This window comes from Heterodontus francisci, chromosome 48 (assembly GCF_036365525.1).
Source record: "Heterodontus francisci isolate sHetFra1 chromosome 48, sHetFra1.hap1, whole genome shotgun sequence".
Lineage (NCBI taxonomy): Eukaryota > Metazoa > Chordata > Chondrichthyes > Heterodontiformes > Heterodontidae > Heterodontus > Heterodontus francisci.
Window position 1 is genome coordinate 13,001,557 of NC_090418.1, and position 26,718 is coordinate 13,028,274.

Here is a 26,718-nt window from a genome sequence, read left to right on the forward strand (position 1 = left end):
CCCAGGGGTCTGTTCATCAGGGTATCTCACTCCCAGGGGTCTGTTATTCAGGGTATCTCACGCCCAGAGGTCTATTATTCAGGGTATCTCAATCCCAAGGGTCTATTATTCAGGGTAGCTCACTCCCAAGGGTTCATTATTCAGGGTATCTCACTCCCAGGGGTCTATTATTCAGGGTAATTCACCTCCAGGGATCTATTATTCAGGACATCTCATTCCCAGGGGTCTATTTTTCAGGGTATCACACTCCCAGGGATCAATTATTCAGGGTAACTCACTCCCAGGGTTCTATTATTCAGTGTGTCCCCCTCCCAGGGATCAGTTATTCAGGGTAACTCACTCCCAGGGGTCTATTATTCAGGACATCTCATTCCCAGGGGTCTATTATTCAGGGTATCTCACTCCCAGGGATCAATTATTCCCAGAGGTCTATTATTCAGGGTATCTCAATCCCAAGGGTCTATTATTCAGGGTAGCTCACTCCCAAGGGTTTATTATTCAGGGTATCTCACTCCCAGGGGTCTATTATTCAGGGTAATTCACTCCCAGGGATCTATTATTCAGGACATCTCATTCCCAGGGGTCTATTATTCAGGGTATCACACTCCCAGGGATCAATGATTCAGGGTAACTCACTCCCAGGGTTCTATTATTCAGTGTGTCCCCTTCCAGGGTTCAGTTATTCAGGGTAACTTACTCCCAGGGGTCTATTATTCAGGACATCTCATTCCCAGGGGTCTATTATTCAGGGTATCTCACTCCCAGGGATCAATTATTCAGGGTAACTCACTCCCAGGGTTCTATTATTCAGTGTGTCCCCCTCCCAGGGGTCTGTTATTCAGGGTATCTCAATCCCAGGGGTCTATTATTCCGGGTATCACAATCCCAGGGGTTTATTATTCAGGGTAACTCACTCCCAAGGTTCTATTATTCAGTGTATCTCCCTCCCAGGGGTCTATTATTCAGGGTAGCTCACTCCCAGGGGTCCATTATTCAGTGTATCTCTCTCCCAGGGATATATTATTCATGGTAGCTCACTCCCAGTGGTCTATTATTCAAGTTAACTCTCTCCCAGGGATCTATTATTCAGGGAAACTCTCCCAGGGATCTATTATTCAGGGTGTCTCACTCCCAGGGATCTATTATTCAGGGTAACTCACTCCCAGGGGTCTGTTATTCAAAGTAACATACCCGGGGATCTATTATTCAGGGGTTCTCACCCAGGGATCTATTATTCTAGGGCCCACTCCCGGGGATCTATTATTCAGGGTAACTCAATCCCAGGGATCTATCATTCAGGGTATCTCCCTCCCAGGGGTCTATTATTCAGGGTATCTCACTCCCAGGGGTCTGTTATTCAGGGTATCTCACGCACAGGGATCTATTATTCAGTGCATGTCAATCCCAGGGGTCTATTATTCAGGGTATCTCAATCCAAGAGTTCTATTATTCAGGACATCTCACTCCCAGGGGTCTGTTATTCAGGGTATCTCACTCCCAGGGATCTATTATTGAGGGTTTCTCACTCCCAGGGATCTATATTTCAAGGTAACTCACTCCCAGGGGTCTGTTATTCAGTGTATCTCACACCCAGGGTCAATGTTTCAGGGTATCTCTATCCCAGGGGTCTATTATTCAGGGTATCTCACTGCCAGAGGTCGATTATTCAGGGTAACTCACTCCCAGGGGTCTGTTATTCAGGGTATCTCACTCCCAGGGGTCTGTTATTCAGGGTATTTCACGCCCAGGAATCTATTATTCAGGGTATCTCACGCCCAGAGATCTATTATTCAGGGTATCTCAATCCAAGAGGTCTATTATTCAGGACATCTCATTCCCAGGGTTCTATTATTCAGGGTATCTCACTCCGAGGGATCAATTATTCAGGGTAACTCATTCCCAGGGTTCTATTATTCAGTCTGTCCCCCTCCCAGGGGTCTGTTATTCAGGGTATTTCGCTTCCAGGGGTCTATTATTCAGGGTATCTCAATACCTGGGGTCTATTATTCAGGGTATCTCAATTCCAGGGGTCTATTATTCAGTGTATCTCCCTCCCAGGGGTCTATTATTCAGGGTATCTCACTCCCAGGGGTCTATTATTCAGTGTATCTCCCTCCCAGGGGTCTATTATTCAGGGTAGCTCACTCCCAGTGATCTATTATTCAGGGTATCTCACTCCAGGGGTCTATTATTCAGGGTAACTCACTTCCGGGGATCTATTATTTAGGGTAACTCTCCCAGGGATCTATTATTCAGGGTATCTCACTCCCAGGCGTCTATTATTCAGGGTATCTCACTCCCATGGGTCTATTATTCAAGGAAACACTCCCGGGGATCTGTTATTGATGGTTTCTCACTCCCAGGGACCTATTATTCAGGACATCTCATTCCCAGGGGTCTATTATTCAGGGTATCTCACTCCCAGGGATCAATTATTCAGGGTAACTCACTCCCAGGGATCTATTATTCAGGACATCTCATTCCCAGGGGTCTGTTATTCAGGGTAACTCACTCCCAGGGATCTATTATTCAGGACATCTCATTTCCAGGGGTCTGTTATTCAGGACATCTCATTCCCAGGGGTCTGTTATTCAGGGTATCTCAATCCCAGAGGTCTATTCTTCTGGGTATCACAATCCCAGGGGTCTATTATTCAGGGTATCTAATTCCAGGGATCTATTATTCACTGTATCTCCCTCCCAGGGGTCTATTATTTAGGGTATCTCACTCCCAGGGGTCTATTATTCACTGTATCTCCCTCCCAGGGGTCCATTATTCAGGGTATCTCTCCCAGGGATCTATTATTCAGGGTAACTCTCCCAGGGATCTATTATTCAGGGTGTCTCACTCCCAGGGATCTATTATTCAGGGTACCGCACTCCCAGGGATCTATTATTGAGGGTATCTCACTCCCAGGGATCTATTATTGAGGGTATCTCACTCCCAGGGATCTATTATTCAGGGTAACTCACTCCCAGGGGTCTGTTATTCAGGGTTACATTCCCAGGGCTCTATTATTCGGCGTAACTCTATCCCAGGGATACATTATTCAGTGTAGCTCACTCCCAGTGGTCTATTATTCAGGGTAACTCTCCCAGGGATCTATTATTCTGGGTATCGCACACCCAAGGCTCTATTATTCAGGGTTACTCAATCCCGGGGATCTATTATTCATGGTATCTCACTCCCAGGGGTCTGTTATTCAGGGTATCTCACGCCCAGGGATCTATTATTCAGGGTATCTCAATCCCAGGGGTCTATTATTCAGGGTATCTCACTCCCAGGCGTCTATTATTCAGGGTATCTCACTCCCATGGGTCTATTATTCAAGGTAACACTCCCAGGGGTCTATTATTCAGGGTATTTCCCTCCCAGGGGTCTAATATTCAGGGTAACTCACTCCCAGGGTCTATATTTCAAGGTAACTCACTCCCAGGGGTCTATTATCCAGGGTATTTCGCTTCCAGCGGTCTATTATTCAGGGTATCTCTATCCCAGGGGTCTATTATTCAGTGTATCTCCCTCCCAGGGGTCTATTATTCAGGGTAACTCACTCCTTCGGGGTCTATTATTCAGGGTATCTCCCTCCCAGGGGTCTATTATTCAGGGTATCTCACGCCCAGGGTTCATTATTCAGGGTATCGCACGCCCAGAGATCTATTATTAAGATTATCTCAATCCAAGAGGTCTGTTATTCAGGACATCTCACTCCCAGGGGTCTATTCTTCAGGGTATCTCACTCCCAGGGATCAATTATTCAGGGTAACTCACTCCCAGGGATCTATTATTCAGGGTATCTCACTCCCAGGGGTCTGTTCATCAGGGTATCTCACTCCCAGGGGTCTGTTATTCAGGGTATCTCACGCCCAGAGGTCTATTATTCAGGGTATCTCAATCCCAAGGGTCTATTATTCAGTGTAGCTCACTCCCAGGGGTCTATTATTCAGGGTATCTCACTACCAGGGGTCTGTTATTCAGGGTAATTCACTCCCAGGGATCTATTATTCAGGACATCTCATTCCCAGGGGTCTATTATTCAGGGTATCACACTCCCAGGGATCAATTATTCAGGGTAACTCACTCCCAGGGTTCTATTATTCAGTGTGTCCCCCTCCCAGGGATCAGTTATTCAGGGTAACTCACTCCCAGGGGTCTATTATTCAGGACATCTCATTCCCAGGGGTCTATTATTCAGGTATCTCACTCCCAGGGATCAATTATTCAGGGTAACTCACTCCCAGGGTTCTATTATTCAGTGTGTCCCCCTCCCAGGGGTCTGTTATTCAGGGTATCTCAATCCCAGGGGTCTATTATTCAGGGTATCTCAATCCCAGGGGTCTATTATTCCGGGTATCAGAATCCCAGGGGTTTATTATTCAGGGTAACTCACTCCCAAGGTTCTATTATTCAGTGTATCTCCCTCCCAGGGGTCTATTATTCAGGGTAGCTCACTCCCAAAGGTCCATTATTCAGGGTGTCTCACTCCAAGGGGTCTATTATTCAGGGTATCTCACTCCCAGGGATATATTATTCAGGGTAGCTCACTCCCAGTGGTCTATTATTCAAGTTAACTCTCTCCCAGGGATCTATTATTCAGGGTAACTCTCCCAGGGATCTATTATTCAGGGTATCTCACTCCCAGGGATCTATTATTCAGGGTAACTCACTCCCAGGGGTCTGTTATTCAGGGTTACATTCCCAGGGCTCTATTATTCAGGGTAACTCTATCCCAGGGATACATTATTCAGGGTAGCTCACTCCCAGTGGTCTATTATTCAGGGTAACTCTCCCAGGGATCTATTATTCTGGGTATCGCGCACCCAAGGATCTATTATTCAGGGTTACTCAATCCCGGGGATCTATTATTCATGCTATCTCACTCCCAGGGGTCTGTTATTCAGGGTATCTCACTCCCAGGCATCTATTATTCAAGGTAACACTCCCGGGGATCTGTTATTGATGGTTTCTCACTCCCAGGGACCTATTATTCAGGACATCTCATTCCCAGGGGTCTATTATTCAGGGTATCTCAATCCCAGGGGTCTATTATTCAGTGTGTCTCGCTCCCAGGGACCTATTATTCAGGACATCTCATTCCCAGGGGTCTATTATTCAGGGTATCTCATTCCCAGGGGTCTATTATTCAGGGTATCTCACTCCCAGGGATCAATTATTCAGGGTAACTCACTCCCAGGGTTCTATTATTCAGTATGTCCCCCTCCCAGGGATCAGTTATTCAGGGTATCTCACTCCCAGGGTCTATTATTCAGGGTATCTCAATCCCAGAGGTCTATTCTTCTGGGTATCACAATCCCAGGGGTCAATTATTCAGGGTAGCTCACTCCCAAGGGTTCATTATTCAGGGTATCTCACTCCCAGGGTTCTATTATTCAGTATGTCCCCCTCCCAGGGATCAGTTATTCAGGGTATCTCACTCCCAGGGTCTATTATTCAGGGTATCTCAATCCCAGAGGTCTATTCTTCTGGGTATCACAATCCCAGGGGTCTATTATTCAGGGTAACTCACTCCAAGGGGTCTGTTATTCAGGGTATCTCACTCCCAGGGATCAATTATTCAGGACATCTCATTCCCAGCGGTCTGTTATTCAGGGTATCTCACTCCCAGGGATCTATTATTCAGGGTATCTCACTCCCAGGGGTCCATTATTCAGGGTATCTCACTCCCAGAGATCTATTATTCAGGGTAGCTCACTTCCGGGGATCTATTATTCAGGGTATCTCTCCCTGGGATCGATTATTCAGGGTACCGCACTCCCAGGGATCTATTATTCAGGGTATCTCATTCACAGGGGTCTATTATTCAGTGTACTGCACTCCCAAGGATCTATTATTGAGGGTATCTCACTCCCAGGGTCTATTCTTCAGGGTAAATCGCTACCAGGGGTCTATTTTTCATGGTATGTCACTCCCAGGGGTCTATTATTCAGGGTAAATCGCTCCCAGGGGTCTATTTTTCAGGGTATGTCTCTCCCAGGGGTCAACTATTCTGGATACCTCACTCCCAGGGATCTATTATTGAGGGTATTTCGCTTCCAGGGTTCTATTATTCAGGGTATCGCACTGCCAGGGATCTTTTATTCAGGTTATCCCACTGCCAGGGGTCTATTTTTCAGGGTATCTCACTCCCTGAGATCTATTATTGAGGTTATCTCACTCCCAGGGATCTATTATTCAGAGTAACTCTCTCCCAGGGATCTATTATTCAGGATATCTCACTCCCAGGGGTCTATTATTCAGTGTATCTCCCTCCCAGGGGTGTATTATTTAGGATACCTCACTCCCAGGGGTCTATAATTCAAGGTATCTCACTCCCAGGGGTCTATTATTCAGGGTAACTCTCTCCCAGGGATCTATTATTCAGGGTATCTCACTCCCAGAGATCTATTATTCAGTGTATCTCACTACCAGGGGTCTATTATTCAGGGTATCTCACTCCCAGGGTCTATTATTCTAGGTATCTCACTCCCAGGGGTCTATTATTCAGGGTATCTCACTCCCAGGGATCTATTATTCAGTGTATCTCACTCGCAGGGGTCTATTATTCAGGATACCTCACTCCCAGGGATCCATTATTGAGGGTACCTCACTCCCAGGGATCTATTATTGAGGGCATCTGAATCCCAGGGATCTATTATTCAGGGTAACATTCCCAGGCATCTATTATTCAGTGTATCTCACTCCCAGGGATCTATTATTCAGGGTACTGCACTCCCAAGGATCTATTATTGAGGGTATCTCACTCCCAGGGTCTATTTTTCATGGTATGTCACTCCCAGGGGTCGATTATTCAGGATACCTCACTCCCAGGGGTCTATTATTCAGGGTAAATCGCTCCCAGGGGTATATTTTTCAGGGTAAATCGCTCCCAGGCGTCTATTTTTCAGGGTATGTCTCTCCCAGGGGTCTACTATTCTGGATACCTCACTCCCAGGGGTCTATTATTCAGTGTATCTCACTCCCTGGTGTCTATTATTCTAGGTAACTCACTCCCAGGGATCTATTATTGAGGGTATTTCGCTTCCAGGGTTCTATTATTCAGGGTATCTCGCTCCCAGGGATCCATTATTCAGGGTATCGCACTGCCAGGGATCTATTATTCAGGTTATCCCACTGCCAGGGGTCTATTATTCAGGGTATCTCACTCCCAGGGATCTATTATTCAGGGTAACTCACTCCCAGGGATCTATTATTCAGAGTAACTCTCTCCCAGGGATCTATTATTCAGGATATCTCACTCCCAGGGGTCTATTATTCAGTGTATCTCACTCCCAGGGGTGTATTATTTAGGATACCTCACTCCCAGGGGTCTATTATTCAAGGTATCTCACTCCCAGGGGTCTATTATTCAAGGTAGCACACTCCCAGGGGTCTATTATTCAGGGTAGTCTCTCCCAGGGATCTATTATTCAGGATACCTCACTCCCAGAGATCTATTATTCAGGGTATCTCACTCCCAGTTGTCTGTTATTCAGGGTATCTCACTCCCAGGGGTCTATTATTCAAGGTATCTCACCCCCAGGGGTCTATTATTCAGGGTATCTCACTCCCAGGTGTCTGTTATTCAGGGTATCTCACTCCCAGGGGTCTATTATTCAAGGTATCTCACTCCCAGGGGTCTATTATTCAGGGTATCTCACTCCCAGGGATCTATTATTCAGGGTAACTCACTCCCAGGGATCTATTATTCAGAGTAACTCTCTCCCAGGGATCTATTATTCAGGATATCTCACTCCCAGGGGTCTATTATTCAGTGTATCTCACTCCCAGGGGTGTATTATTTAGGATACCTCACTCCCAGGGGTCTATTATTCAAGGTATCTCACTCCCAGGGGTCTATTATTCAAGGTAGCACACTCACAGGGACCTATTATTCAGGATATCTCACTCCCAGGGATCTATTATTCAGGGTATCTCACTCACAGGGACCTATTATTCAGGCTACCTCACTCCCAGAGATCTATTATTCAGTGTTTCTCACTCCCAGGGGTCTGTTATTCAGGGTATTTCACTCCCAGGGGTCTATTATTCAGGGTAACACTTCCGGGGATCTATTATTCAGGGTAACTCACCCCAGGGATCTATTATTCAGGGTAACTCACTTCCGGGGATCTATTATTCAGGGTAACTCTCCCAGGGATCTATTATTCAGGGTGTCTCTCCCAGGGATCTATTATTCAGGGTACCGCACTCCCAGGGATCTATTATTGAAGGTATCTCTCTCCCAGGTGTCTATTATTCAGGGCATCTCACTCCCAGGGTCTATTATTCACGGTAACTCACTCCCAGAGATCTATTATTCAGGATATCTCATTCCCAGGGGTCTATTATTCAGGGTATCTCAATCCCAGGGGTCTATTATTCAGGGTAACTCACTCCCAGGGGTCTATTATTCAGGGTATCTCACTCCCAGGGGTCTATTATTCAGGATATCTCATTCCCAGGGGTCTATTATTCAGGGTATCTCAATCCCAGGGGTCTATTATTCAGGGTAGCTCACTCCCAGAGGTCTGTTATTCAGGGTAACTCACTCCCAGGGATCTATTATTCAGGATATCTCATTCCCAGGGGTCTATTATTCAGGGTATCTCAATCCCAGGGGTCTATTATTCAGGGTAACTCACTCCCAGGGATCTATTATTCAGGATATCTCATTCCCAGGGGTCTATTATTCAGGGTATCTCACTCCCAGGGGTCTATTATTCAGGGTATCTCACTCCCAGGGGTCTATTATTCATTGTATCTCCCTCCCAGGGGTCTATTATTCAGGGTAGCTCACTCCCAGGGGTCCATTATTCAGGGTATCTCACTCCCAGGGGTCTATTATTCAGGGTATCTCACTCCCAGGGGTCTATTATTCAGTGTATCTCACTCGCAGGGGTCTATTATTCAGGATACCTCAGTCCCAGGGATCCATTATTGAGGGTACCTCACTCCCAGGGATCTATTATTGAGGGCATCTGAATCCCAGGGCTCTATTATTCAGGGTAACATTCCCAGGCATCTATTATTCAGTGTGTCTCAGTCCCAGGGATCTATTATTCAGGGTACTGCACTCCCAAGGATCTATTATTGAGGGTATCTCACTCCCAGGGTCTATTTTTCATGGTATGTCACTCCCAGGGGTCTATTATTCAGGATACCTCACTCCCAGGGGTCTATTATTCAGGGTAAATCGCTCCCAGGGGTATATTTTGCAGGGTAAATCGCTCCCAGGGGTCTATTTTTCAGGGTATGTCTCTCCCAGGGGTCTACTATTCTGGATACCTCACTCCCAGGGGTCTATTATTCAGTGTATCTCACTCCCTGGTGTCTATTATTCTAGGTAACTCACTCCCAGGGATCTATTATTGAGGGTATTTCGCTTCCAGGGATCCATTATTCAGGGTATCGCACTGCCATGGATCTATTATTCAGGTTATCCCACTGCCAGGGGTCTATTATTCAGGGTATCTCACTCCCAGGGGTCTATTATTCAGGGTAAATCGCTCCCAGGGGTATATTTTTCAGGGTAAATCGCTCCCAGGGGTCTATTTTTCAGGGTATGTCTCTCCCAGGGGTCTACTATTCTGGATACCTCACTCCCAGGGGTCTATTATTCAGTGTATCTCACTCCCTGGTGTCTATTATTCTAGGTAACTCACTCCCAGGGATCTATTATTGAGGGTATTTCGCTTCCAGGGTTCTATTATTCAGGGTATCTCGCTCCCAGGGATCCATTATTCAGGGTATCGCACTGCCAGGGATCTATTATTCAGGTTATCCCACTGCCAGGGGTCTATTATTCAGGGTATCTCACTCCCAGGGATCTATTATTCAGGGTAACTCACTCCCAGGGATCTATTATTCAGGGTAGCTCACTCCCTGCGATCTATTATTGAGGTTATCTCACTCCCAGGGATCTATTATTCAGAGTAACTCTCTCCCAGGGATCTATTATTCAGGATATCTCACTCCCAGGGGTCTATTATTCAGTGTATCTCACTCCCAGGGGTGTATTATTTAGGATACCTCACTCCCAGGGGTCTATTATTCAAGGTATCTCACTCCCAGGGGTCTATTATTCAGGGTAGTCTCTCCCAGGGATCTATTATTCAGGATACCTCACTCCCAGAGATCTATTATTCAGGGTATCTCACTCCCAGTTGTCTGTTATTCAGGGTATCTCACTCCCAGGGGTCTATTATTCAAGGTATCTCACCCCCAGGGGTCTATTATTCAGGGTATCTCACTCCCAGGTGTCTGTTATTCAGGGTATCTCACTCCCAGGGGTCTATTATTCAAGGTATCTCACTCCAAGGGGTCTATTATTCAGGGTATCTCACTCCCAGGGATCTATTATTCAGTGTATCTCACTCCCAGAAATCTATTATTCATTGTATCTCCCTCCCAGGGGTCTATTATTCAGGGTAGCTCACTCCCAGGGGTCCATTATTCAGGGTATCTCACTCCCAGGGGTCTATTATTCAGGGTATCTCACTCCCAGGGGTCTATTATTCAGTGTATCTCACTCGCAGGGGTCTATTATTCAGGATACCTCAGTCCCAGGGATCCATTATTGAGGGTACCTCACTCCCAGGGATCTATTATTGAGGGCATCTGAATCCCAGGGCTCTATTATTCAGGGTAACATTCCCAGGCATCTATTATTCAGTGTGTCTCAGTCCCAGGGATCTATTATTCAGGGTACTGCACTCCCAAGGATCTATTATTGAGGGTATCTCACTCCCAGGGTCTATTTTTCATGGTATGTCACTCCCAGGGGTCTATTATTCAGGATACCTCACTCCCAGGGGTCTATTATTCAGGGTAAATCGCTCCCAGGGGTATATTTTGCAGGGTAAATCGCTCCCAGGGGTCTATTTTTCAGGGTATGTCTCTCCCAGGGGTCTACTATTCTGGATACCTCACTCCCAGGGGTCTATTATTCAGTGTATCTCACTCCCTGGTGTCTATTATTCTAGGTAACTCACTCCCAGGGATCTATTATTGAGGGTATTTCGCTTCCAGGGATCCATTATTCAGGGTATCGCACTGCCATGGATCTATTATTCAGGTTATCCCACTGCCAGGGGTCTATTATTCAGGGTATCTCACTCCCAGGGGTCTATTATTCAGGGTAAATCGCTCCCAGGGGTATATTTTTCAGGGTAAATCGCTCCCAGGGGTCTATTTTTCAGGGTATGTCTCTCCCAGGGGTCTACTATTCTGGATACCTCACTCCCAGGGGTCTATTATTCAGTGTATCTCACTCCCTGGTGTCTATTATTCTAGGTACCTCACTCCCAGGGATCTATTATTGAGGGTATTTCGCTTCCAGGGTTCTATTATTCAGGGTATCTCGCTCCCAGGGATCCATTATTCAGGGTATCGCACTGCCAGGGATCTATTATTCAGGTTATCCCACTGCCAGGGGTCTATTATTCAGGGTATCTCACTCCCAGGGATCTATTATTCAGGGTAACTCACTCCCAGGGATCTATTATTCAGGGTAGCTCACTCCCTGCGATCTATTATTGAGGTTATCTCACTCCCAGGGATCTATTATTCAGAGTAACTCTCTCCCAGGGATCTATTATTCAGGATATCTCACTCCCAGGGGTCTATTATTCAGTGTATCTCACTCCCAGGGGTGTATTATTTAGGATACCTCACTCCCAGGGGTCTATTATTCAAGGTATCTCACTCCCAGGGGTCTATTATTCAGGGTAGTCTCTCCCAGGGATCTATTATTCAGGATACCACACTCCCAGAGATCTATTATTCAGGGTATCTCACTCCCAGTTGTCTGTTATTCAGGGTATCTCACTCCCAGGGGTCTATTATTCAAGGTATCTCACCCCCAGGGGTCTATTATTCAGGGTATCTCACTCCCAGGTGTCTGTTATTCAGGGTATCTCACTCCCAGGGGTCTATTATTCAAGGTATCTCACTCCCAGGGGTCTATTATTCAGGGTATCTCACTCCCAGGGATCTATTATTCAGTGTATCTCACTCCCAGAAATCTATTATTCAGTGTATCTCCTTCCCAGGGGTCTGTTATTCAGGGTATCTCACTCCCAGGGGTCTATTATTCAAGGTATCTCACTCCCAGGGGTCTATTATTCAGGGTATCTCACTCCCAGGGATCTATTATTCAGGGTATCTCACTCCCAGGGATCTATTATTCAGGGTATCTCACTCCCAGGGATCTATTATTCAGGGTATCTCACTCACAGGGACCTATTATTCAGGATATCTCACTCCCAGAGATCTATTATTCAGTGTTTCTCACTCCCAGGTGTCTGTTATTCAAGGTATCTCACTCCCAGGGATCTATTATTCACGGTAACACTCCCGGGGATCTATTATTGAGGGTTTCTCACTCCCAGGGATCTATTATTCACGGTAACACTCCCGGGGATCTATTATTGAGGGTTTCTCACTCCCAGGGATCTATTATTCACGGTAACACTCCCAGGGATCTATTATTCACGGTAACTCACTCCCAGAGGTCTGTTATTCAGGGTAACTCACTCCCAGGGGTCTATTATTCAAGGTATCTCACTCCCAGGGGTCTATTATTCAGGGTATCTCCCTCCCAGGGGTCTATTATTCAAGGTATCTCCCTCCCAGGGGTCTATTATTCAAGGTATCTCACTCCCAGGGATCTATTATTCGGGTAACTCATTCCCGGGGATCTATTATTCTGGGTATCGCACACCCGGGGATCTATTACTGAGGGTTTCTCACTCCCAGGTGTCTATTATTCAAGTTAACTCACTCCCAGGGGTCTATTATTCAAGTTAACTCACTCCCAGGGGTCTATTATTCAGGGTATTTCGCTTCCAGTGGTCTATTATTCAGGGTAACTCACTCCCAGGGTCTACTATTCAAGTTAACTCACTCCCAGGGGTCTATTATTCAGCGTAACTCACTCCCAGGGTCTATTATTCAAGTTAACTCACTCCTAGGGGTCCATTATTCAGGGTATCTCACTCCCAGAGATCTATTATTCAGGGTATCTCACTTGAGGGGTCTATTGTTCAGGGTAACTCTCCCAGGGATCTATTATTCAGGGTGTCTCACTCCCAGGGATCTATTATTCAGGGTACCGCACTCCCAGGGTCTATTATTCAAGGTAACACTCCCGGGGATCTATTATTGAGGGTTTCTCACTCCCAGGAATCTATTATTCAGGGTAACTCACTCCCAGGGTCTATTATTCACGGTAACTCACTCCCAGAGGTCTGTTATTCAGGGTAACTCACTCCCAGGGATCTATTATTCAGGATATCTCATTCCCAGGGGTCTATTATTCAGGGTATCTCAATCCCAGGGGTCTATTATTCGGGGTAGCTCACTCCCAGGGGTCCATTATTCAGGGTATCTCACTCCCAGGGGTCTATTATTCAGGGTATCTCACTCCCAGGGGTCTATTATTCTTTGTATCTCCCTCCCAGGGGTCCATTATTCAGGGTATCTCACTCCCAGGGGTCTATTATTCAGGGTATCTCACTCCCAGGGGTCTATTATTCATTGTATCTCCCTCCCAGGGGTCTATTATTCAGGGTAGCTCACTCCCAGGGGTCCATTATTCAGGGTATCTCACTCCCAGGGGTCTATTATTCAGGGTATCTCACTCCCAGGGGTCTATTATTCAAGGTAACTCCCTTCCGGGGATCTACTATTCAGAGTTTCTCACTCCCAGGGATCTATTATTCAAGGTATCCCACTCCCAGAGATCTATTATTCAAGGTAACTCACTCCCAGGGCTCTGTTATTCAGGGTAACTCTCTCCCACGGTTGTATAATTCAGGGTAACTCACTCCGAGGGATCTATCATTCAGTGTTTCTCTCTCGCAGGGATCTATTATTCAGTGTAACTCACTCCCAGGGATCTATTATTCCGTGTATCTCTCTCGCAGGGATCTATTCTTCAGGGTATCTTACTCCCAGGGGTCTATTATTCAGGATACCTCACTCCCAGGGGTCTATTATTCATTGTATCTCCCTCCCAGGGGTCAATTATTCAGGGTAGCTCACTCCAAGGTGTCTATTATTCAAGGTAACTCCCTTCCGGGGATCTACTATTCAGGGTTTCTCACTCCCAGGTATCTATTATTCAAGGTATCCCACTCCCAGAGATCTATTATTGAGGTTATCTCACTCCCAGGGATCTATAATTCAGGGTAACTCACTCCCAGGGGTCTGTTATTCAGGGTAACTCTCTCCCAAGGTTCTATAATTCAGGGTAACGCACTCCTAGGGATCTATTCTTCAGTGTATCTCTCTCCCAGGGATCTATCATTCAGTGTTTCTCTCTCGCAGGGATCTATTATTCAGTGTAACTCACTCCCAGGGATCTATTTTTCAATGTAACTCACTCCGAGGGATCTATTCTTCAGTGTATCTCTCTCGCAGGGGTCTATTATTCAGGGTATCTCACTCCCAGGGATCTCTTCTTCAGTGTATCTCTCTCGCAGGGGTCTATTATTCAGGGTATCTCACTCCCAGGGGTCTATTATTCAGTGTAACTCACTCCCAGGGGTCCATTATTCAGTGTAACACTCCCAGGGATCTATTATTGAGTGTAACTCACTCCTCGGGATCTATTCTTCAGTGTATCTCACTCCTAGGGATCTATCATTCAGTGTATCTCTCTCGCAGGGATCTATTATTCAGTGTAACTCACGTCTAGGGATCTATTTTTCAGTGTAACTCACGCCTAGGGATCTATCATTCAGTCTATCTCTCTCCCAGGGATCTATTATTCAGTGGAACGCACACCTAGGGGTCTATTATTCAGTGTAACACACTCCCAGGGGTCTATTACATAGTATAACTCACTCCCAGGAATCCCAGGAAACAAAAGCTGTTGTAGATTGATTGATTATAAGAGCCCTAAGTTACTGAGTAGAAGCTACATTCAAATATCTCCCAGCACGCACCAATTCCCATTCTCCCATCGCCCACTGTGCTCACTGACCTACTGATTAGCTCCCGGCCACATGGGACTGATGTGGAGCCATAAATTGAGGAGCAGAACCCCACTCTCCCGCCCTCCCCCAACCCCAATAATTAAATTAGACACCAGATGAGTTTGGACTGCAAGAGTACCCCAATGTCTGTTGTGGGAGTGAAGGGGTTAATCGTCAGGTTAGACAGTCATATCAAGCTCATTCTCCATTGCAGTTGCATTCTCCAACAAGGTAAAAAGAAACCTAGGTTGAAGGTCAAAGCTCATGATTCAGGACACCACCAAGGCGAAACAGAGTCGGAGCTGGGATAGGATAGATGGAGATTTACTGGAATAGTCCCGGGGATGAGGGACATCAGTTCATGTGGAGAGACTGGAGAAGCTGGGATTAATCTCCTTAGAGCAGAGAAAGTTAAGGGAGATTTTGCTGGAGTAAATAAGGAAAAACTGTTTCCAGTGGTAGGAGGGTCGGTAACCAGAGGGACACAGATTTAAGATAATTGGCAAAAGAACCAGAGGGGGGGAGATGAGGAGAATTTTTTTAACGCAGCGAGTTGTTGTGATCTGGAACGCGCTGCCTGAAAGGGCGGTGGAAGCAGATTCAATAGTAACTTTCAAAAGAGCCGGCACAGGCGCGATGGGCCGAATGGTCTCCTTCTGTGCTGTAAGACTTTAAGTAATGTTGCCTGTGAATTCTAGAGAGAAGGAAAAGCCAGGAGTGAGAGAGGTGAAGGTCATATTAACAAATGATTTGGGTTTGTTTTACCCAGTGTTTTCGAAACCATAATTTGGGACAAAATTAACAGTCACTTGGAAAAATGCGGATTAATTAAGGAAACCCAGAACAGATCTGTTGAGGGAAAGTCATGTTTCACTAATTTGATCGAGTTTTTTGATGAGGTAACAGAGAGGGTTGAGGGTAATGCGGTTGATGTGGTGTACCTGGACTCCAAAAGGCTTTTGATAAAGTGCCATACGACAGACTTGTCAGAAAAGTTAGAGCCCATGGAATAAAAAGGACAGTAGCAGCATGGATGTGAAGTTAGTTGAGTGACAGAAAATAGAGAGTAGTGGTGAACAGTTATTATTTTTTGGACTGGAGGAAGGTATATAGTGGGGTTCCCCAAGGGTCGGTATTAGGACCCTTGCTTTTCTTGAGCAATATTAATGACCTAGAGTTGGGTGTGAAGGGAACAATCCCAATATTTGCAGATTCTATAAAACTTGCAACTGTTCTGCACTGTGGGAGGATAGTCATAGACTTCAAAAGGACTTAAGACAGGCTGGTGGAATAGGAGGACATGGGGCAGATGAAATTTAATGCAGAGAAGTGTGAAGTGATACATTGGAGGAAGGATGAGCAGAGGCAATATCAAATAAAGGGTACAATTCTATAGGGGGTGCAGGAGCAGAGGGACCTGGGGGTGTTTATGCACAAATTGTTGAAGGTGGCAGGGCTGGTTGAGAAAGCCGTAAGTAAAGCATTTGGAATCCTGGGCTTTATAAATAGTGGCATAGAGTACAAAAGCAAGGGCGGTGTGATGAACCTTTATAAAACACTGGTTGGGCCTCAATTTCAATTCTGTGCCCCACACTTTAGGAAGGATGTGAAGGCATTAGAGATGGTGCTGAAAAGATTTACACGATTGGTTCCAGGGATGAGGGACTTCAGTTACGTGGATAGATTGGAGAAGCTGGGTCTGTTTTCCTTTGAGAAGAGAAGGTTGAGAGGATATTTGATAGAGGTGTTCAAAATCATGAGGGGTTTGGACAGAGTAGATAGGGAGAAACTGTTCCCATTGGGGGAAGGCTCGAGAACCAGAGTGCACTGATTTAAGGTGAATGGCAAAAGAACCAAAGGCGACATGAGGAAAAATGTTTTTACGCAGCGAGTGGTTAGGATCTGGAATGCACTGCCTGGGAGTGTGGTGGAGGCAGGTTCAATTGAAAGGGAATTGGATAATTACCCAATGAGAAGAAGAATTGCAGGGCTATGGGGAAACGTCAGGGGAGTGGGACTAGCTGAGTTGCTCTTGCAGAGTGCCAGCACTATCCTAATGGGCCGAATGGCCTCCTTCTGTGCTGTAACCATTCTATGATTCTATAAAATGTGTCGTATCATATCCGAGCACAGTTTTATGTAATGAGATTAGAATGGTGGGGGAGGACAAAACACCAGGCTGAGGTTTCCTCTTTTTCTTCGCCAGGTCTATTCCAGAGAGCCATCGCTCAGAGCGGGACTGCGATATCGAGCTGGTCTGTCAACTATCAGCCGGCCAAGTACACGCGGATTCTGGCTAAAAAGGTGGGCTGCAACTTCCCGGAGACGGTGGACGTGGTGGAGTGCCTGCGGAGGAAGTCCTACCGGGAGCTGGTGGACCAGGACATCCAGCCCACCAGATACCACATTGCCTTCGGGCCTGTGGTTGACGGCGATGTCTTGCCGGACGACCCCGAGATCCTGATGGAGCAAGGCGAGTTCCTCAACTACGACATCCTACTGGGGGTCAACCAAGGGGAAGGCTTCAAGTTCGTGGAGTCCCTGGTGGACAATGAGGACGGCATCTCGGCCAGTTACTTTGACTTTGCCGTGTCCAACTTTGTGGACAATCTCTACGGCTACCCGGAAGGCAAGGACATCCTGAGGGAGACAATCAAGTTCATGTACACAGACTGGGCGGACCGCGACAATGGCGAGATGCGCAGGAAAACGCTGCTAGCCCTCTTCACCGACCACCAGTGGGTGGCGCCAGCCATCGCCACAGCCCGGCTCCACGCCGAGTACCAGTCGCCCACCTACTTCTACACCTTCTACCACCACTGCCAGAGTGAGATGAAGGCGGTGTGGGCCGACGCAGCCCACGGCGACGAGATCCCCTATGTCTTCGGCATCCCCATGATTGGCGTCACCGAGCTTTTCCCGTGCAACTTCTCCAAGAATGATGTCATGCTGAGCGCCGTGGTGATGACCTACTGGACCAACTTCGCCAAGACTGGGTGAGTGGGCCACTTTCATCCCTCGGGGCCCAAAGCCTCTCTGTGACGTTTACATAGTATTTCACAGTACAGAAACAGGCCATTCGGCCCATCTGCTCCGTGCTGGTGTTTCTGCTCCACACAAGCCTCCTCCCACCCCCTACTTCATCTCACCCTATCAGCATATCCTTCTATTCCTTCCTCATGTGTTTATCCAACTTCCCCTGAAATGTATCGACACTATTCACCTCAACCACTCCCTGTGGGAGCGAGTTCCACATTCTCACCACTCTCTGGGGAAAGAGGTTTCTCCTGAATTCCCCATTGGATTTATTAGTGACTGTCTTATATTGATGACCCCCTAGTTCTGGTCTCCCCCACAAGTGGAAACATCTTCTCTACGTCTCCCCTATCGAAACCCCTTCATCATTTTAAAGACCTCGATCAGGTCACCCCTCAGCCTTCTCTTTCCTAGAGAAAAGAGCCCCAGTCTGTTCAATCTTTCCTGATGGTTGTAACCTCTCACTCCTGGGAACAGCCTTGCGAATCGCTACTACTTTTACTGATAAAGAAACTGAAAGACATGCATTTATATAGCGCCTTTCATGACCTCAGGTCTTCCCAATGCTCTTCACAACCATTGAGGTATTTTAGTGAAGCTGAGTTAATGTGGTCAATTTGTACCCAGTAGGATACAATAACCTTTACAGGATAATGACCAGATCATCTGTTTTGTCAGTGATGTTTATTGAGGGTTAAATATTGGCCCCGGGCACTAGGAAGTGTTAAATTCCAGAAAGCTTGTTATGGAAGGATAAAGCTGGAGCCTATATTTACTCAGTTTCACATTTATTGTGCAGAGTAAAAGGATTACAAACACGTAGCTCCTCACTTAAAACCCTCCACCAGTCTCAGTGAGTGTCTGCTTATGTGTTCAACTAAGAGCCCAATTAATACCCATCACCTGTACAGAATCAAACCACTGACACACTATTAACAGGGGGGAATTCTCCTGCTCTTCTTCAGAATACTGGCCATGGGATCTTTTACATCCACCTGAGAGAGCCTCAGCTGAAAGATGGCACCTCTGACAGTGCAGCACTCCCTCAGTACTGCACTGGAAATGCCAATCAGGTTTATGGGCTCGAGGCTCTGGATTGGGACTTGAACCCCCGACGTGCTGACTCAAAGCTGAGAGCGATACCCGCTGAGCCACACCTGAGACTGGCAACAAGGTGGTTTTATTTTCATAAACGTGGTGTCACCAAACTATCACTAGATGTATTCGCCATCGAGTCTCTGGGATGTGCGTCACTCGTTATTCCTGTTCAAGAACAAGGGTCTTCATTTAATGTGTAGTGACTGCGGAAGCCGCAATTGTTCTGTTTAGATCAGATTGCGAAGCCTGAACACATTGTTTTCAGTCCCCGTTCCAAACGCTGTTCCCTAGCTGCTGACTCCATCCCTCTCCCTGACAACCGTCTGAGGCTGAACCAGATTGTGCACAGCCTTGCTGTCATGTTTGACCCCGAGATAAGCTTCCGACTAAATATCTGCGCTGTCACTAAGGCACTATTCCCACCTCTGTAACATTGCCCAACTCAGCTCCTTGTCTCAGCTCATCTGCTGCTGCAACCCTCATTCATGCCTTCGTTACCTCTAGACTTGACTATTCCAATGCTCTCCTGGCTGCTCTCCCACACTCTACCCTTCGTAAACTTGAGCTCATCCAAAACTCTGCCACCCGTGTCCCAACTCGCACCAAGTCCCGTTCACCTAACAGCGCTGCAACGTCCCCTCCACTCATCTAATTTCTCATTTCCATCACTCCACCATTGGCGACCGTGCCTTCAGCTGCCTGGGGGCCCTAAGCTCTGGAATCCCCACCCCCCCCCCAACCCTCTCCGCCTCTCTCTCTCCTCCTTTAAGACGCTCCTTAAAACTGACCTCTTTGACCGAGCTTTTGGCCACCTGTCCCTAATATCTCCTTATGTGGCTCAGTGTCAAATTTTAATCGAGGCGTTCAACATGATGAAGGGTTTTGATAGAATAAATCAGGAGAAACTGTTTCCAGTGGTAGGAGGGTCAGTAACCAGAGGGACACAGATTTAAGATAATTGGTAAAAGAACCAGAGGGGGAGATGAGGAGAATTTATTAACGCAGTGAGTTGTTGTGATCTGGAACGCGCTGCCTGAAAGGGCGGTGGAAGCAGATTCAATAGTAACTTTCAAAAGAGGGAATTGGATAAATATTTGAAGGGGAAAATTTTCAGGGTGAGGTGGGGGGGGGAAAGAACTGGGGGTGTGGGGAGGTGGAGTGGGACTAATTTGAATAACTTTTTCAAGGGGCTGGGACAGACACGATGGGCTGAATGGCCTCCGTCTGTGCTGTGTCTTTCCATGATTCAGTTGAGGTGGATTTGGACCATCTAGGGCACACCTTGACGTGCAGTTTAATAAGTGGGAGACTGGAACTGGCAGGGGCAGGAGCCGGGAGCAGGTGCCTCCATAAACCACGGGCATTTGGAAAAGAGGAGATTCCCGAAAAGGCGGCATTTGGTGTTTTCAACAATTCTAAGGGGGCCGATCATTTAATGTGATCAAAGGGTTTGAATACCGGGCGTTAAATTTGGAATTTAGAAGTAGGATGGGCAGTTGGATGGAATCCTTTACCCAAACGGAAACTCCTTCTTGGGATGTGGGCATCACTGGCAAGATCCAGCATTCATTGCCCACCCCTAGGTGCCCCCCACCCTGGAGGTTGCAATGGTGGGGCCTACTTCTTGATTTTGGTTTTGGTGTTCACTCAGCCCACTTTAGAGGGCAGTTCAGAGTCAATCACGTTGGCGTGGGACTGGAGTCACATATAGGCCCAGACTGGGTACGGGCGGCAGGTTTCCTTCCCTCAAAGGGGCAGTCGTGCACCAGCTGTGTTTGTTTTTTTACCAACATGGGCACTTCACTCATGCCAAGTGACTTCAAATTCCCAAGTGGCCAATGTGGGATTTGAACTCAACTCTAGATTGTTACTCAAGGCACCGAACTTCGACATTACTGTGCCCCGCTGTTTAGCGGGGAGAGCTGACAGTGTGATTGGGATCGAGGGACAATCGGATGCGTTCCTGGAGAGAGAAAGGATTAAGGGATAGGGTGGGAAGATGCGTAGGCTGGGCTGATCAAAGACAAAGGGGTAGAGGTTCGTTGCTGGAAAGGAGCTCTCTGGCCACCTCACTGCATCTCACTCTATCCACATCTCTTTACACGGTCAAAATGTCTACAGTGGCAACAAATGTTTAGACTAGGCGCGGTGGCCATCTTTATTTCGAGAGCCTTGTCTCCTCTCAGAAACATCTATCAGAGTTTCCTATGCAGTGAATGACTTTGGAGTGGAGTGACTGCCATTGTGAACACAGAATTGAGGTGGTTGCTCTTTTAATCAGTTTGCTTTGGTGGTCTTGGTTGGGGGCTTCTTGGCCAGACACAAGAGCCAAAGAAATAGGAGCAGCTTAACAACCAAAGGACGGCACCTCTGACAGTGCAGCATGCCCTCAGAACGGCGCTGGGAGTGTAGGCCCGGATTTTGCGAATTCTGCAACGGGCATCAAAACCAAAACCAGTTGGACTCAGATGCGAGTGGCTTGAATATAAATCAGAAGGACCAAGCTACTGAGGGCCCTGGCTGGGGAATTCCCTCCCTAAACCTCTCCTCCTTTAAGATGCTCCTTAAAACCGATCTCTTTGACCACGCTTTTGGCCATCTGTTTACTGTGTGGCTCGGGGTCAGGTTTTGCTTCATAATTATTCCTGTGGAGCCCCTTGGGCATTTTTGCGATGTTTACCAGCGAGATATAAACACAGATTGTTTGACTTTTTTGTTCCCCTCCTTGCAGAGATCCCAACAAGCCAGTTCCTCAGGATACAAAATTCATCCACACCAAACCGAACCGCTTTGAAGAGGTGGCATGGACTAAATTCAACTCAAAGGAAAAACCATACCTGCACATCGGCCTGAAGCCCAGGATCCGGGAGCATTACCGGGCGAACAAAGTTGCCTTCTGGCTCGAGCTGGTGCCGCACTTGCACAACCTGCACGATATCTTGCAATACACGTCCACCACCACCAAGATCCCACCGGAGGACCCCTTCATGACCAAGCGGGCCCACGGCAAAGGCTGGACGGTCACCACCAAGCGTCCGTTCATCACCTCGCCCCCCGAGCAGGAGCGCACCGACGAGCCGCCCAACTACGCCCGCCTGCCGGACGACTCGCGGGACTACTCGACCGAGCTGAGCGTCACGGTGGCTGTGGGGGCCTCCTTGCTCTTCCTCAACATCCTGGCCTTCGCCGCCCTCTACTACAAGCGCGACAAGCGGCACGAGCTTCACCGCCGGCTCAGCCCCCAGCGCAACACCACCAACGACCTCGCCCACGCCCAGGAGGAGGAGATCATGTCCCTCCAGATCAAGCACAGCGAGCACGAGGCCCACGACCTGGAGCCTTTGAGGCCCCACGAGATCCTGCGCCCGGCCTGCCCGCCCGACTACACCTTGGCGCTGAGGAGAGCGCCCGATGACGTCCCCCTCATGACCCCGAACACCATCACCATGATCCCCAGCACCATCAGCGGGATGCAGCCACTTCACTCCTTCAACACCTACCCAGCTGGGCATAACAACACTCTGCCGCATCCACACTCTACTACCAGGGTATAGTGAGACCTCAACTGAAGGCTAAACCCTGTACTTTGTCACAAAGGAAAGGCCTTGTGGAAAACACGGCTCCAAATGTTAGATTGAAGTTTGAATTTGTTGACAAAGCTTTGTTATTTTGGAAAACGAAGACACACCTCGAAGAGCGAAAAGCGTTTAGCTGAATAATTCGATATTTTTCACAAAATCTTCCCCCTTAATGTAAACTGTATTTCAGGGACATATTTTGGGGAAGCAATATATTATTCCTTCTTCCACCTCACTCCCTCCCTTCCCCCTCCACCTACCCCCCTCCCTCACCCCTCCCCTCCCTCTGTCTCCAAGGAATTTTAAAGTCAGTATCCCAGTGCCAAGGAAATTTAGGCTTCGGCCTACTTGCTACCCAATAAATTATAAATCAAATATAGGAATATGTACCAAAAAAAAAACTAAATTAAGTTTAAAATGTGGTTGCTTGGAGGATTGCATGGTATTTAAGATAACTTGAACCTATGATTCATTTTTTTTTTTGTTAAATTTTCCAGAGGATGTATGATTTGAAAACTTAAGTGTAGTTAAGTAACTCAAGACTAAGCTCTTTTGTACAGCAATTCCATATTCATTTTTGTTTCATTCAAAGGTACGACTGGAGCATTAAAAGAGAAAAAAAAAACGAATCCTGCTACCTATAAAAATTGAAACAAAAAAACGTTCAAGGAACATTGCCCTCTGAACTGGGGAAATCGCAAGTAACGGGACCAACCAGGGTTTATTTCCTTCTAGACTCCAGCAACAAGGAGTAGGCCTGAAAATATATCCAGAGATTATATTTCGCCATGGAATGCTTATGGTTTAACGGAGAATAACCGTGACATTTATAAATCCACCAAGCGTGGAGATGCTTTCAGACAAAGAAAAGCTGAATCTGCTCCTGAAAAGGGAGCGGGAAAATAAAACAAAATGGCGTCATCTAGAGTTGACCTTGCAGTAGTAAAGTCATGCTGACTGAAAGAAAGATTTTAAAAAACCACTTGCCCCCTCCTGCACCCCTCCCCCCCTCCCCCAAACCCACCCTTATCCCCGTTAACTCACCAACATTTGTGGAGACAGATAGGGAAAGGACTTTGGCTTCTTTGCTAATATATTTACATGGAGCGCCAAACCTTGGCGGAGTCCGCCTGCTCGTTCTCGATGAAACGCTAGGGGGTGTTTTGAGAGCGAGGGGGGGAGACGCTCACCCACAGCAGCGGTTGTCAGCGCACAAAGCAAACAGGAGCTTCGATGTCGGAGGCCGTTCGATTGGGAACCGGCGAGGATCTTGTCGCTGGGAGGCGTTACGCCATCGGGTGGAGCCACTTGATAGGCCCGCGAGCGTGGTTGAGGCCTCATCGCGCTCCGAGTGACTCCCTCCGCCATCCCCCTTTGTACTTCACCATCGAAGGTCACTTGCATCTTGCGTCTGCTCAAAAAAAAAACGAGCATGGTTAAGTTTTGATATAAACGAAAAAAAAAAATTCACAGAAAAAAAAACCGAGACTGACAAAATATCCACAGATGTCAGTAATATTTTGTCCGAGAGAGAGAGGGGGAATAAAAAGGAAGAAATGTTTATTTAAACAGTTGTGACATGGAGAGCCATGGGGTTTTTTTTTCATGTGCTGTTGGCTTATTAGTGAAAGGTGTCACGGGGGCTTGGAGAGGTCAAAGGTCACTCTTTTATGACAATGCATTGCCTCCACCCATATATCTTTGGCTTGCATCACCGTCCAATCTTCAGAGCGAGGATTAAGGGAGGAAAACGAAAAGAATGTCACTATGATCCTCGGACAACATTTTGTATATTACTTCCTTATGATCGAGTTCGCCATCTTGGACTTGGGGAGCCTTTCGGGCAGTTTACTTTATGCTTCATTGCGTACGGAGCCTCGTGGCGGATAACAAATGCTGTTCAAACAACTGCTGTATTAGGAAAGTGAATAGTGTCCTTTTTTTTCTCATTAACAGAAGAAGTTTGTGATTGCAGTAAATAGTTTTGTTTCAGTTGAGTGGCGGGCTCGCACTTTGTAAAAAAAAACAAAATAAATAAAAAGATGGGCCGCGTTTAATGGCCCTATCTCCTTGGGCTCCATTCAGTTAATATGGATAGATTATCTTTCCTCACCTCCCCTACTTCCTGACCTCCCCACCTCCCCTCAGCTAGCCAAGGGCTACTGTTCCCACCTCCAGTGATACCCAAATGGCAAAGTGCCCCACTCTCCAAGTTAAGCTGTAGCAAGTATAAAGCCACAATAAGTGCACTGTGTGTATGTCTCTTTTTGAATAGTCATTAACTTCCTTGGGCCAGGTAGCTTAGTTGTAACTTGACCTGGATGCCTTGAGGGCAAGTTGTTCTTCACTGGGAGTATACTCCAAGTCATAAAGCACAGAAGGAGGCCATTCAGCCCATCTTGCCTGTGACCGGCAACTGCAATTCCCTAACTCCCCGCTTTTATTTGTATTGGCTGTCTTTTGTTTTCTTTATTTGAATGCGTTTGTCTTCACAATTGCATCTAAGGACAACGGGAAGTGCCGCTTCGAAGGGTGGGGATGGCGGTGGGAAGGTCGACAGTGCCGCCCGGCAGTCGTGTCCACGCGGCAAGAGAAGTTTTGGTGAGCGGACTGCGGCCTGAAATAATATTGGTGCTGATGCAAAAGCCCAGGCCGGCCTTCACCAGCGACAGGTTTTCCGAATCCCAGCCAACGGCGTTTTGTGAAGTTGGGCTGAGGGTTCGAAACAATATCCGGGAAGGAACGACTTTTTTTTTTTGGCGACGGGCCGACTGGTTTGCCGGTGGCCTCTGAGGGACCTTTTCGCTTGGAGTGGTTGCCCGACCAGCGCCAAACTTTGTTCTTAGAATAATAAAGTATTTTAAAACTGTTACACCCTTATGTGGCTTTGTTTTGTTGCAGTCAACCAGTTGCTTATGACAGGGACGGGGGGAAGGGGGAGCACGAGGGTGAACCTGAAGGCCAAGGAATTGCATCCGTGAATGTGCGTGACAAGAGGTAGTGATCTCCTTATGAAAAAAAAGCAATTGTGCGTTAAACACGCTCTACCTCCTTTCTGCTGATTTCAGAGCAGGGTTTTCTTGAAGACATCTTCAGGGATTTGAAGGTTGGATCTTTCAGGGTAGGGGGATGCACCATCACTCACTGTAGACCGCCAATGAGGCAGTTCACTCGAGGCATCGCGCCAATTGAGAGTGATTACTCTCGGCATTAAGTCAAACCTACAATGGGCAATTGACACCTTCCTTACGTTAAAGGCGCAACATGAGTATAAGTTGTTGTTGTGTTACGACGGACAAAATATTTGGTGTAAACTGGACATGATCTCCATTGTTGGGTGTCGCTCTCAGGTCCACTGGCCTTCTAGAACGATCCTTTCAGATTCTGCATCCATTTTGATAGTTTCACTCTTGGCGGGGTCTTTAGCTTTCGTGTCCCTCCACCCCCCCTCACCCCCCGCCCCCGCCTCCCTCACCAGCACCACCCACCACCCCCACCCCCCGCCCACTCCCTTACTATTTTTGTTCTCAGGATGTGTTAAGTTTTTCCCATACCTTGATGCCCTGAACCAGCGATGATGGATGTTCTCATGCAATGGTTAGTGGCCACTTCAGTGCCTTGACTAGAGTCTCACGTGTGATGGGGGAGGGGAGGAGGGTGGCAGGGAGTGGTGGGTGGGGAAGAGAAGGCCATCTGTAAATGTGTGTTTTCAGGTAGTGGTATGAGTTAGTGAGCAGTTAAGAGGAAGCCAGACTGGGTATGATTGGCAGGTTGCCTCTCCTGTGAGATCGGAGTGAACCAGATGGGCTTTTCCTTGTTGTAACAATCTAGTCGCTTCTTCTGGACAAATGACCGTTGCTAAGTCCGGCACCATAAACACAGCACTCCCCTACATTCCTGTGATTCCTATTTCAGACAGGATGGAACTCCAGTTTGGGCTGAAGGTACGTCTACCAATAACACTCAACATTTCGATTGGGCAAAACAGGTCATGACAAGTCGTCTCTCCCATGAGTCTCACCACACCG

The 26,718-nt window shown here is 47.2% G+C and overlaps 1 protein-coding gene across 8 annotated transcripts in view; it reads left to right on the top strand.

The window, feature by feature from the left end:
* Positions 1–25,505, top strand: part of LOC137357522 (neuroligin-1-like) — a 465,591-nt gene extending 440,086 nt beyond the window's left edge. For 4 of the 8 annotated variants that reach the window (XM_068023891.1, XM_068023893.1, XM_068023894.1 and 1 more), the window contains 3 exons: positions 17,185–17,974; positions 21,844–22,660; positions 23,283–25,505. In XM_068023891.1, the coding sequence (XP_067879992.1) occupies positions 17,185–17,974; positions 21,844–22,660; positions 23,283–23,300 (1,625 nt within the window). In that variant the 3' untranslated portion in view covers positions 23,301–25,505. Of the gene's footprint in view, positions 1–17,184; positions 17,975–21,843 lie in introns of all 8 variants that reach the window. The other 4 variants (XM_068023898.1, XM_068023892.1, XM_068023895.1 and 1 more) reach the window with 1 other exon arrangement.
* The last annotated feature ends 1,213 nt before the right edge of the window (positions 25,506–26,718 follow it).